The 13750-nt window shown below is 41.0% G+C and overlaps 1 protein-coding gene across 2 annotated transcripts in view; it reads left to right on the top strand.

Moving 5' to 3' along the window:
- SPOCK3 (SPARC (osteonectin), cwcv and kazal like domains proteoglycan 3) overlaps positions 1-13750 on the top strand; it is a 447340-nt gene that overhangs the window by 128308 nt on the left and 305282 nt on the right. For both annotated transcript variants that reach the window (XM_057549436.1, XM_057549435.1), the window contains exon 3: positions 10065-10110. In XM_057549436.1, the coding sequence (XP_057405419.1) occupies positions 10065-10110 (46 nt within the window). The remainder of the gene's footprint in view (positions 1-10064; positions 10111-13750) is intronic.

Raw genomic sequence — 13750 nt, 5'->3', positions numbered from 1 at the left:
ACACTAAGATAATGTTGTTATAGACACCAAACGATTGGGATTGACATATACAGCTACTATATATAAAATAGATAACTAATAAGGACCTCGCTATAGCACAGGGAACTCTACTCAGTACTCTGTAATGACCGATATGGGAAAAGAATCTAAAAAAGAGTGGAGATATATATATATATCTATATAGATAGATAGATAGATAGATAGATAGATAGATATAACTAATTCACTTTGCTGTACACCTGAAACTAACACAACATTGAAAATCAACTAAAGTCCAATAAAAATTAATTTTAAAAAACACCAAAAGAATGTGAAATAAATATGGAAATCTGGATGCTGCTCTTTTGTTCAGATGACTAAACAATAGCTAAAGTTTTGATTTACTAACCTGAGCAGTGTTCTAAGGTTAGAAAGCAATTTTGTAGAACCTGGAAGCAGGTTGCATCAATTTGCCCACGGTTTTCATTTTAAATGGAGAAGCATGATGTCATACAGAATTGTAAGGCATCCGGTCGCCACATGTTTGCAACCTGGGCCTAAAACACTTCTTTGGTGTAAAATATCATAAGAACTTTTAGAATCACATTCTTCTGTGGTTCTGGATTATACATCTTGATTTCTTGTGCTGAAAATATGGTAAATGCATCTGCGGATTATCCAGGGCTACATGATATATTTATGATCAGAAAGTGGAAATGAAATACTTGGCAAATTCATGGGCTTTAAGGTTTGGAGATTGAATCACACAGATTCAGAACATTAAACACCTTTTTTTTTCCCCCACCCAAAATATTTGTTATCCTGTATTAATGGAAATAGAGACGTATTCCATTAAATACTGCTTTTGTATTTTTTTTACATGCGTTCTTTTATGGGGCATCATAGGCCAGGATAGGAGGGATCCGGGTCTTTTCCAGTTTAAGACCCACTTTGTAGGCCTTAGGGACTCGGTCAGGACAACTCCCCTGGGCGTTGCTGGGGGGGGGGGGTGGCCAGAGCAGCCTTGTCTCAATAAAACTTTATTTGTAAAAACAGGTGGTGGGCCACCCATGGGGTGCATTGGCTTGCCTGTGCTGTTCTCGGGGGGTTTAAGCATGTGTTCGCGGCTTCCCCCCCTCCACCTCCAGCGGGTGGCTGATCTCTCTCTGCTTCCCTGGCCTCACCTGTGCAGCAGAAGTGACAGCAGACACCCTGCCTCTTACAGATGCTGAAAGCTAGGTTCTGGGAACCTCGTCCAGGGCAAGCGAGTGGAGCTCCAGGCCACTGTGGTTCTCAGTTTCTGTTCCTGTTGGTGTTCTTGTAGTTAAAACCCAGGCTCCCAATATTTGAAAGTCCTTATTTTATTTATTAAAGCAAATACTTCTGTGTCATTCCCTGGAATTATTGAATTGTAAGTTTTGTATATCAGTGTGAAACTAACCAGTCCACATACATATGCAGAAGAATTTCAGCCTTGATGTCATTCCCTGAAATTAATGAATTGTAAGTTTTGTATATCAGTGTGAAACTAACCAGTCCACATACATATGCAGAAGAATTTCCGCCTTGATGTGCAGGGACTTTCAGAGACAGCTGAGGAATCCTCCAATGCACACTTCTTTTGGCGCAGTTTATTTTATTTATGTGTTTAATCTGCGGTGAGTCAGGAATCATAAAAGTGCTCTCTGAGAAGTAAAGGGCTCACTAAAGTGGTATAAATGAATTCTCTCAGGGTCCTAGGACATCACTGGAGAGACGAGGGGGACTTGAGTAATAAACGCGGCCTTGGGGGCTGAAACAGTTGGTTGTCTCATGGCTAATTCCTTTGTGCCCAGATGGAGCTTACTTCCTCTATCTTGGGATCAAATAATGTGTTAAGGGGGGCCTCCTCTTTTGTGAAATGTACTGGCTTAACTCTTACACTGGGCCTTCCTCCCCCGATGGGGTGAGATGTACATGAGGCTGTCACAGCATAGAACACATTTCAAAAAACAGACAGACTTTCATTGCTGTTCTTGAGCTTATAGAACTAGCAGTGCCTCGTGAGTTCCCTGAGCTGATGAAACACAGCAAACAAGAAGAGGTCACTTTAGTTGGGAAATCCTAAAGTTTAGTGTGAGAGGGTTTGGGGGACGTAATCGCAAATCACAGAAACTCTAGGGAACTTCCCTCGCCAGCCCTCAGCATAGGCCCACACAGGCGTCATCATACTGTTTGACTTGTGTGGACATTTACAAAGATTAACAGAGCTTTTGTTAGTAAGTAGAGCAATAGCTTATACTTATCTTTGCTTTCACTCTGGAGGTTTGAATCCAAAAGTACAATTGTACAGCAGTTCAGAATCAGGTGGATTCCTGTCTTTTATATTTTCTCCAAATGCAGGCGCTTTGCTGATTCACTTGCTCCTTGGGAATACACAGATCTTTCACTGTGGAAACTTTGGCCCAATCTCTCTTGCCCGGAAGATGACTAGGGGCCCAAATTGCTCTCTCTGTCTCTATGCTTCTATGACTGTGTCCTATTAGGGTGACCAGGAAGTCGTTTGTCTCCTGCCGGCTTGTGGAAAAGCTGTTGGTGGTCGTGGTTGTTGCTGGGAATCAGGACTTTACCAAATAGAGGCCAGAGGGTCCAGGCTGCGATGTCAGGGGAGTGGATATGGATGCAGAGTGATCGATGGGGAGCAGGGGATGCAGGGAAAGTCCAGGATGGGAAATAGGGTCAGAGGATGAGCAGGGCAGTCCCAGGGAAGAATGGACAGAGGACAGACTGATATCCACACACAGAGTCAGGATGCCGAGGACACCCTGGGACGTGCTCCTGGATCTGCTGCAGGTCCAGTGGCCCCGTTCCAAGGCCAAACCCATCATGCAGCATCAGATTTCCAGGTGGACTGACCTTGTAAGGGTTTACCTTATGGGTTGCAGCTTCAGTTCTGCCAACAAGGGCTCTTTGGAGGTTCTGGATTCTGTGTATGGGAAGGCACAACCAAGCCAGAGGTGGAGAGCTTGTGTGTACCTTTTTATCCTCAGGACTAACTAACTGTATGACTTGGGGGGCCTTCCAGCTCTTAATTATTTGCTAATATACCACAGTTTTCTATTCTCTCTCACGTTTTTGAGTTCTGACTGTGCTCAGCCCGATATCACTTTGAGTCCCTAGAAAGTGATGGTGGCTGATTTTGGATGCCGTCTGGGAATTCAGGAGGGGATGGGATAAGTGGCTTTTCTCCCCGTGGCTGATGATGGCTTCCCGTGGACCAGCCCCACCACCACCCCAGGTTCTGTTGGTCAGCAGGTTACGGGGCCAGGCTGGGCTAGGGGCGGGGGATGCCCTGCACCTTTCCTGGGAGTGACGGGAAGGAAGGATGCCCAAGAGGAAAGCCCCCGATGGGCACCTCCTCCTGCAGGTCGGGGGCTCCGATGCCCTTTCACAGAGGGAGGCCTGGGAGGACAGGGTGATCCTCGGAGACCCGGGTGGGCTCACCCTCGGGTCTCTGTGTCCTACACGAGCGTGTGAAGACCTCTCACCTACATTGCAGACCATCTGCTTGCTTTCTCTGAGACAGAGTCCGTCTGGACTGCAGGCGGCTCTCACATCAGATTCTGGGCTCCTTGAAGTCCCAGGCCACGTGGCACTAGGTTTTCTTTTTCTTTAGCATCTACTAGAAGCAAAATAAATATTTATTGGAAGGATTGAACAAAACCCATCCTGAGTCTCTGATACAGCATTGGATGGTGAATAAGGTCACACGATGTGCGTGTGGCTTCGGAGGTCAGGGATCACAGTACTCCAAAGGCCTTTCCCTCTGCCCCCCCATAGGTTGCAGGCTTCCCCCAGCAACTCCACATGTTTTACTGAAAAATCCCATTTTCATATGATGTCAATTTAAGAAAGATAGTCATTTTTAGCATCATAATGGTAAGTGACAATTACTCGAATGTTTTTCTGGCTGGAATAATAATAGGTATGAATTTTTAAGTGCTTATTGTGAGCTATAAGCTATATTCATACTTCGCATATTTTAATAATTTAATCTTCCTCAGCTTAAGGGCATTATTACTAGTCTCAATTTTCAGAAAAGAACAGTTAAGGTCAAAGTTGAAATATCAGAGTAACTGGTAAATACAGGGTTTTAAATACAGGCTTTTCTTATTCAGAAACCTCACTCTTGGGCCCCCGATGTCCTATTATATGTTTCTCTTTTTTTTCTTTCTTCACATTTTTTTATTCTAACTCATTCATTGAAATTGTCAAGCTAGGATTTGAAAATTTGTACCAAGATAAGTTTATCTTTGTCTTCCTAATTATTATTTATGACATTTTCTCAGACTTTCATTTTTCATCATAATTCATAAAAATATTTGAAACATAATTGTTATATGGATGACATCACTGATAAAAACACTACTGCTTTTGGAGGTTGGTTGTGTCATCAACCCGCCCCCTCCCGTCCCCCAAGTGCTCTGTACTGGGATTTGTAGCTACAAGATTTTGTTACATCAAGTCCTTTTCTCTCTTATACTAAATTTCAGTTCCTATTCATGGTTGACCCACATTTTACACTGCAGATTCAACCATTTCAAATCAAGTCAGGCAGTCTTGGATCTGTTATATCATTTAAAATAGTGCATCACTAATGAAATACAACATGTAAATTCTTAACATAATGAAATATACTTATAAATGCCTTAGAGTAAAAGATGCAGTCTAGGTGGGACTGTCAGTTAAAAGCAAGACTGAGAGACAGCTGTCGAGAGGGGCTTTCTCTTTGTTGTCCTGACACCATCACTTCAGGGGAGAATTTATCCCAAAGACACTTACTGTAATAAGTGTCAGTGCACATAGTGGGTAATACCAGAGATGTGTATTTATTTACTTTGTCTCTGGACTAAGGTTGCTGGGTTTCCATAGTCATAAATAGGTAGTTGTGCAAATCTGGAAAGAAATCTTATCAATCTCATACCACAAGGGTTTTTTTGGGGGGGGAGGGGCAAAGCTGATTGGCTAAAACATAGCTGCCTGTGAGTTGTCTCATATGACTGAAATATTATTTAAATGTCATTTAAATGTTTTAGACAGACACTAATGAAATGTATCTCTATAATAGACTCATCTATTTAAAATATGTATGCATACATTTATATATATGTATATATTTTGACATAGATGCATGAGTGTGTTTTGTGTGTGTGTGTGTGTGTGTGTGTGTGTGTGTGTGTGTGTGTTCCAAATGGATGACTAATAACAAAGGCCTCACATGACACCCTAGATACTCTGATAGCAGACTTCAGGTGGAGAAGGGAAGTACTATGGAAATACTATCACCTAAACGATCTTGGTGTAGGTTGACCCTAAAATCCTATACCCCACCTGAAACTGGACTGTCATACTTTGGGGATATGAGTACGGCGTTTCAGAACTACCCACCGTTGATAACCATCACTTTAACACTTATTTTATTTTTACAGTGTCTCCAAAAGCATTATCTTCTGTGTCCCGTTTTGTAATCGTGTAAATACTTTCTTTTTATAGCTTAAAAATCCTTTATGCCAGTTATTTAATATAAATTACAGGACACTTATGGGAATGTAGGACACAGTTGTGTGCAGTAGTCATCAATAGAATCTTTACTGATTATCATTTAAAGGTGGTGTGCCCTGCTAGCAATTTTCAGATACATATCTCAGGAAGGTCCCGTTGTCTGCGCAAACCTTCGTGGCCTCGGGGGCAGGTTGGGTGGCTCAGCGATATGATGCCTGCGTGTAGCTCATGTTCAGCTTGAGCCCTCGGGGGGCTCTTGGAGCTTCCAGTCTCTCCTTTTCCCGGTTGGTCACGTGTTGGAACCCATGAGGATGCTGAGTAATCCCCGCCCTAGTTTCCTGGTCCCTGTGATGCCTTCAGGCATCGGGAGAATTAATCACCGTAGATGCAGCGGTGAGTGAATGATCTAGACAGTTCATCTGAGGATATAAACTGGTCCTTCCTACCTACTTCAAAGGCTGATTCTGACCAGCTATTGTCATGGGAAACTAGTTTCTCTATTCTGGGCATGGTTTTTATTCTGAAACATATATTCTGAACATATAAGAAAGTACTTAGACATTTACGTATGAGTGATTTGTTATAAAATATGATAAACAACATGGAAGCACAGACGTATGAAGAAATAACTAAAGGATGGTAAATCCACACAGATGGATGTGAGACGTTCAGTATTTTGACAAAACATACTAATACAGTTGTAAAACGCTCTTAATAAAGTGATGCACAAAACATCTGGATATAATATTGAACATACAGTATTATCTCAATATGGTAAAACATGTGTGAAGAAAAATCTGTTCCTGTTAGCAGGTCTTTGCTGTAGGATAATTTGATTCATTTGTGTTTCTGTATTTCCCAAAAACTCTACATCACGGGTCCTCGGGTAGGTGGTTTTTTCCCCCGAGGAGGCATTTGGCAGTATTCGGTGACAGTCTCGATGCCACACCTGAGGGAGGTCACTGCTGGCCTGTCGTGGGTGGCGGCCAGGGATGCAGGTAAACAGCCTGCAATGCTCCACAGAGCCATCCCCCCACCTGCCCCCGCCCCAGACAACAAAGAATTATCTGCTCAAAGTGTCAGTGATGGCGAGAAACTGTGCTCTATCTTATTTAAAATCAGGAAAAATAGGACATTAAAACCACAAGGAAAAGGCTTCAATCACAGGATACAGCAATCAAATTTTCTTCTGCAGACCACATTTTGGGGAAAACTGTCAAATATTATTTCTTTCAATATAAGAAATTGGAAAAGGTACAGAATTAACTCTGATTGTCCCTGTAATTCACGGTGTAAGCTCCGGAGCGTGAGCTTTGCCCAGTGGGACCCTCGGGCTTGGTGTCAGTCATCTGAACCCGAATTTCTCCAGTCGTGGGCATTTCCTGAGTTGTTTTCTAAATCCCCAATTGGCTTATTCTGGATCTAAATTCAAGCCTGGGAATAACCAACAGTCACTAAAGCTTTTTGAGACAAAAGAAATTGTGCCTGAATGAACACTTTATGTGAAAATACTTTGATTTCTCATCCTGGCAACCTTCCTAAGATTTAATGCGGTGAAACCATTTTCAGAAAAATAAAAGTCTAGTGATACGGGAACACAAGGAAAAATATCTAAAAATAGCTAATAGGGGAAGGACTTTGCTTTTCTGTACCATATCAGATGGCCAGCTGTCCGTGATGCCCTTGACATAACAAGAAGCCAGGTCATGTTGTACATTATGATTATAGATTTTTTTATAGCTCTGATCCCAGATTAAGCCAATGTGATCATGTTATTCTGAAGGACGTTCAGTTAAGTTGTCGAGGTTCGCATTTACCATCACGTTGTTTTCTCTCTATGTCCACGTACTTCCTGCTAACCGGTACGGTGTTGAGTATTTCAAACACTCCGTGTCGTGGCAGGCATGATGCTGTCACGTTATCAGGCCTCAGTGTCAGCCCCACTCCTGTGCCAGCCTTTCTGCAGCCCAGAGTCACCACTGTAGTAAAAACCTTCCCTCACCTTTCTGGAAGGTGCCAGGGTAGCTGTACCGCTTCAGAAAGTCTGAGGGGACAGCAGAAGTACTTGTCTTCTGGCTTCAACCACAGTCATTAATGTTGGCTTTGAAAAAGTTCTCTGCATCTCACATCTGACATTTGGGGGAGGGTTGCAGTGTGGACATCACTTTGAAAAATGGGATGAGGGGTCCGTAGCTCTTTCTACAAAAAAACAGAAAAACTACAGGACTTTGTCAGCAGTCATGACAACTTGTCCGGTGGTGATGTTGACCAGACACTAAAGGGATGACCTTAATCCTTCTGACTGGCAAACATGCTTTCGCACCTGCTTCTTGCCAAGAGTGGGCTGGTGCTTTACATTTTTGTAACTAATCCCTGCACCACCCTTACCCGACAGGTAGGTATTCTTTTTCCGAGTTTAGTACAAGCATCTGAGGTTTAGACCACCTTCTTCTCTAGCCTCATGCAGTTATTAGATGGTGGAGCCAGACTTCAAATTCAGGTCTGCATCTCCAGAGCCATCATCAGGGGCCAGAGTCTGGCTTTGCCTGTGTTTCAGGAGAATTCCAACCCTCTCCACGCTTGGAATGGAAGACAGGCATCTTCCCCACGCAGTGAGCGGTAACTTAAGAAAGTGATTACACGAGTGTGCTGTGATCTTTGAGAAGTTTGAGAATTTGAGTGTAGGTACTTGATTTGAAAACCTAGTTTCCCAAGATTTGTATCATGCTGTAATTTTTTTTTAAAGTGAGATTTTAAGATGAGACTAAGCAATCAGTATTTGTCTAATTATCCAGTGGTGTTATCCATCCTTCATCTAATTCTGGATAATTTATTGCAGAACCTGTCAGCGTGTTTTGCCCTCAAATGCCCCCTCTCGTGTTATAACCCTATCTCAACATAAATAGAAGACCGACAGACGTGTCTTCTGTGGTTTTTCTTTTCTTCTTTCCTTTGAGGGTGAGAGATGGGGGTGAAAAAGGTGGTAATGAGTGACTCGTCACAATAAGGAAAAAGTTTTGTAACAGTTTAAAATTTTTCAATAAATCAATTAGGGAAGTATATTTATTTCTGTAATTAAAATGCTCTATACGTTCCCTCCCAGTACACTGGAGGATATTAGCAAAGAGGGTAGAAGAAGATTGAAAGAATCTCTGCTTGGCCTTCTGGGTTCCCTACATTCTGAGGTTTCTGGTGGGTTAGGATTTGGGGCTGGGGACTGTTTCATCAAGGAGCTTCCCATAGTGCACTTCTCTTGCTTATGATGGTGGAAATAGCTTATTAATTTGAACAGTGAAATCGGTTCTGTTTGCATAAGAGATGATCTGTTTGAGGTGCCTTTACAAGGCTTTTAGGTAAAAACGGTGAATAAAATTGAGTCAGTCAGTTGCCTCAGCTCTGTGCACTATCCATTGCCCCGCTTTTGTGCTTTATGGTCAAATGTACTAAATATACAGTAAATGTAATGATTCTTTCTCATATCAAAGATTGAAACTTTAGGCGAGATTTAATTAGGTGCGCATTTTTTCTCAAGCTTCCCGGTGCATTTTGATGAGTTCCTTAGATGTTCAGTTGCCTGTGCCTGATGTTCATAAAGTATATTTATAGCGTCTGGGCCGCTGCAGAGTCACCTGGTATGTTTCCTGCTATGGTAACCGTTCCAGTTACTGTTTTTTTTTTTTTTTTTGAGGAGAAAGTAATTTTTTTCATTATCTCAGGGACATTTAATCGAACAGGAATCTCATGTTCAATTTACTTTGTTTGCTTGAAATCTTATAGCCAAATATGTGGCTCTTTTCTCTTTGCCCCAATTTCCTTATTTATTATTTATTTCATTTTTAATTATAGCATATGTATTTTTTAAAATTAATTTTTATTGGAGTATAGTTGACTTACAATGCTGTGTTTCAGGTGTACGGTAAAGTGAATCAGTTATACACATACATAGATACACTCTTCTTTAGGTACTTTTCCCATACAGGCCATTACAGAGCATTGATTAGAGTCCCCTGAGCTATACAGAGGTCCTTATTAGTCATCTATTTTATCCATACTGGGGTATACATGTCAACCCCAGTCTCCCAATTTATCCCCCCCTTCCCCCGTCCATTTACTCATGTACTAGTGCAAAATGCAGTTGTGTAATTGGAAACCAGTGGATGCTTTTATAAGCTTATTAGCTTCACGTAATTGTGTGTTATACTGCACGTTGAAAGTATCGCATTATAATATTTAGGTGACGTGGCAACCAAAACAGTTAAATTCTTAGAGTGTAGTAAATGTTGACTTGCCATGAAAATGAACACATTTACTGAAAGATATTTCTATAATGTGTTAACAGTGTATTCTCATTTGATAACTATTGTTTTTCTCTTGTTCCTTTTTTTCTTTTTGTTTGTTTATTTTTTTATAATTTACTGCTTGCCATTGCAGGAAGTAGAGGTTTGTATTCAGCTTCTGTATTTCACATTTTATTTTTGATTTTATATGAATCTTTACATTTTAATTACTCATAGACACTCAATTCACATTATTTTTCTCCTTAGGATGATTATTTCCGCACTTGGAGTCCAGGAAAGGCCTTCGATGGGGGTAAGAATGTCATTGTTTTAAAATAAATGTTTTTACATGTTTACAATCACTGAACTTTAAACATGATATTTATTGCCTGGTTAGATTTTAAAATACTAAATAGGAGAGCTTAGATGAATGGAAAAAATTCATGCCATAATTACTTTCACTTCAGAATATTATAGTTAGAGATAAGTTACTTAGGTATCGTGATTTGTCAAGGTGTCTCTCATTTTTAGAATCATATCTGATTTGTCTGATTTAGGCTTCTGAACTTTACTGTGTCCATTCCTTATCAGTTGATACAAGTCGCTTCATCCGGTTCTCAGATATATTCAAGTACCTTCACTAGGAAAGAGATTTATTTTTGTAGAATTTCAAAACAAATGGCTTTGCTGTCTAATTTTCAGTAAATAAAAGCTTTCCTTTAAAATGGAGCAGACTGGTAAATAGACTCAGCTGGTGTCTTAGTAAGACCCAAAAGGAAAACTCTTGTATTGAAAAACTGTACTCGCAGTTTGTAGTCTTGTTTGGCCCCCTTGAGACGGAGGGCAAGACACACACACGGGGCAGGAAGCCCTTCCCTGGGTGCAGGAGATGCCCGATCTCAATGCAGTCATAATTATGTAAGCAAACAGATTTGTTTACCAAACTGTACACTATTAGAACCAGTCTCTTCCTTTTAAAGTTTGAAACAAAAGAAATTTCTACTTTACATCGGCTGTAGTAACCTTACATAACATGGTATCCATGAAGCAGTATTACTTAAAAGTAGAAGTTGTTTTTTAAATGAGCCATACTATGCCATTAAAGGAAGCTTTACGGTATTGTGCTGTGTTTTCTAATATTTGGGATGAACGCTACCTCAGCCAGCCTCTGAGTGGGGGCCAGCTGGGATGGACAAGGAATTGTGGTCAACATAGAAATTAACCTTCAGTCGGAAACAGCCATTCACATCCTGCCCCTCCTGTAACATCACTTTCTTTGTTCCTTACTTCACGTGATTTCACTGTTATTATCCAGTGTGTTAATTTGTGGGATTTACATAAAAATGATTTTGATTTGGTTACTGTAAGTCAAGCGAAAGGCACTAAAAGAGAGGCAGTGAAAAAATACAGGCAAATATGCTTCACATCATTACACTTTGCAGATACTGTGTTTACAAATTGAAGGTTTGTGGTAACCCTGCATTCAACAAGTCTATTGGTGCCAGTTTTCCAACAACATTTGCTCACTTCCTGTCTTGTGTCACATTTTGGTCATTCTCACCTTATTTCAAACTTTTTCATTATTGTATTTATTATGGTGATCTGTGATCAGGGATCTTTGGTGTTACTATTGTAATTGTTTTGAGGCGTCACGAACTTCACCCAAATAAGACAATAAATGTAATAAATGTTGTGTCTTTGGACTGCTCCACCAACCAACCTTCCCTCCATCTCTCTCCCTCTCCTCGGGCCTCCGTATTCCCTGAGACACAGCAATACTGAAATTAGGCCAATTAATAACCTACACTGGCCTCTAAGTGTTCAAGTGAAAAGAAGAGTCACAAGTCTCTCAGTTTAAATCAAAAGCTAGAAATGATGAAGCCCAGTGAGGAAGGTATGTCATTGGTGGGAATGTAAATTGGTGTTGGCACTACAGAGAACAGCATGGAGGGTCCTTAAAAATCCTAAAATAGAGCTACCATATGATCCAGCAATCCCACTCCTGGGCATATATCCTGAGAAAACCATAATCCAAAAAGATACATGCTCCCCAATGTTCATTGCAGCACTATTTACGATAGCCAAAACATGGAAGCAACATAAATGTCTATCGACAGAGGAATGGATAAAGAAGATGTGGGGGCTTCCCTGGTGGCGCAGTGGTTGAGAATCTGCCTGCCAATGCAGGGGACACGGGTTCGAGCCCTGGTCTGGGAAGATCCCACATGCCGTGGAGCAACTAGGCCCGTGAGCCACAACTACTGAGCCTGTGCATCTGGAGCCCGTGCTCCGCAACAAGAGAGGCCGCGATAGTGAGAGGCCCGCGCACTGCAATGAAGAGTGGCCCCCGCTTGCCGCAAGTATAGAAAGCCCTCACACAGAAACAAAGACCCAACACAGCCATAAATAAAAAATAAATAAAAATTTTAAAAAAGTTAAAAAAAAAAGATGTGGTACATATATACAATGGAATATTATTCAGCCATAAAAAAGAATGAAATAATGCCACTTGCAGCAACATGGATGGACCTAGAGATGATCATACTAGGTGAAGTAAGTCAGACAGAGAAAGACAAATAGATCATATGATATCACTTATATGTGGAATCGACAAAAAAGATACAAATGAACTTATTTACAAAATAGATATAGACTCACAGACTTAGAAAACAAACTTATGGTTACAAGGGTTGGGGGAGGGATAAATTCGGAGTTTGGGATTAACATATACACAGATAACCAACAAGGACCTTCAAGCACAGGGAACCGTACTTAGTGTCTTGTGATAACCTATAATGGAAAGGAATCTAGAAAAGAATATATATATATATAATATATATACACATATATATATATATTCAGCCATACATATATGGCTCAATCACTTTTCTGTACACCTGAAACTAACACAACATTGTGAATAAACTACAGTTCAATAGAGATTAAAAAAAAAAAAAAAAAAGCAAGCCGAGATAGGCCAAAAACAGTGAGCCAAGTTCTGAGAGCAAAGGAAAAGTTCTTGAAGGAAATTAAAAGTGCTGCTCCAGTGAACACATAAATGCTAAGAAAGCGAAACAGCCTTCTTGCTGACATGGAGAAAATTCTAGTGGCTGAATAGAAGATCAAACCAGCTACAACATTTCCTAAACCAAAGCCTCATCCAGAGCCAGGCCCCACTCTCTTCATTTCTGTAAAGGCTGAAAGAGGTGAGGAAGCTGCAGAAGAAGAGTTTCAAGCGAGCAGAGGTTGGTTCATGATGTTGAAGGAGAGAAGCTGTCTGTCTCCATAACATAAAAGTGCAGAGTGAAGCAGCGAGGGGTGATGTAGAAGCTTTAGCAGGTTATCCAGAAGATCTAGCTGAGATAATTAATGAAGGTGGCCACGCTAAACAACAGATTTTCAGTGTAGACGAAACAGCCTTCTGTTATAAGAAGATGCCATGTAGGACTTTCGTAGCTAGAGAGGAGAAGTCAATGCCTGGCTTCAGAGCTTCAACTCTGAAGGACAGGCTGAGCCTCTTGTTAGGGGCTAATGCAGCTGGTGACTTTAAGTTGAAGCCAATGCTCATTCACCGTTCTGAAAATCCCGTAATTAAGAATTATGCTAAATATACTCTGTCTGTGCCCTACAAATGGAACAACAAAGCCTGGATGCAAAACATCTGTTTACAGTATGCTTTACTGAATATTATAAGCCCACTGTTCAGACCTGCTGCTCAAAAAAAAAAAAAAAAAAAAGAATCCTTTCAGAATGTTACTGCTCGTTGACAAGGCACCTGGTCGCCCAAAGCTCTGATGGAGATGTACAGTGAGATTAATGTCGTTTTCATATCTGCTGGGCTGACACAGCATCTATTCTGCAGCCCATGGATCAAAGAGGAACATTATGATTCATGGGAAGAGCTTAAAATACCAACTTTAACAGGAGTTTGGAAGAATTGATTCTAACCCTCA

Source organism: Balaenoptera acutorostrata, chromosome 6, assembly GCF_949987535.1.
Source record: "Balaenoptera acutorostrata chromosome 6, mBalAcu1.1, whole genome shotgun sequence".
NCBI classification, from domain to species: domain Eukaryota; kingdom Metazoa; phylum Chordata; class Mammalia; order Artiodactyla; family Balaenopteridae; genus Balaenoptera; species Balaenoptera acutorostrata.
Note: the sequence above shows the minus strand (reverse complement) of the source record. Positions and strands in the feature narration are given on the sequence as shown.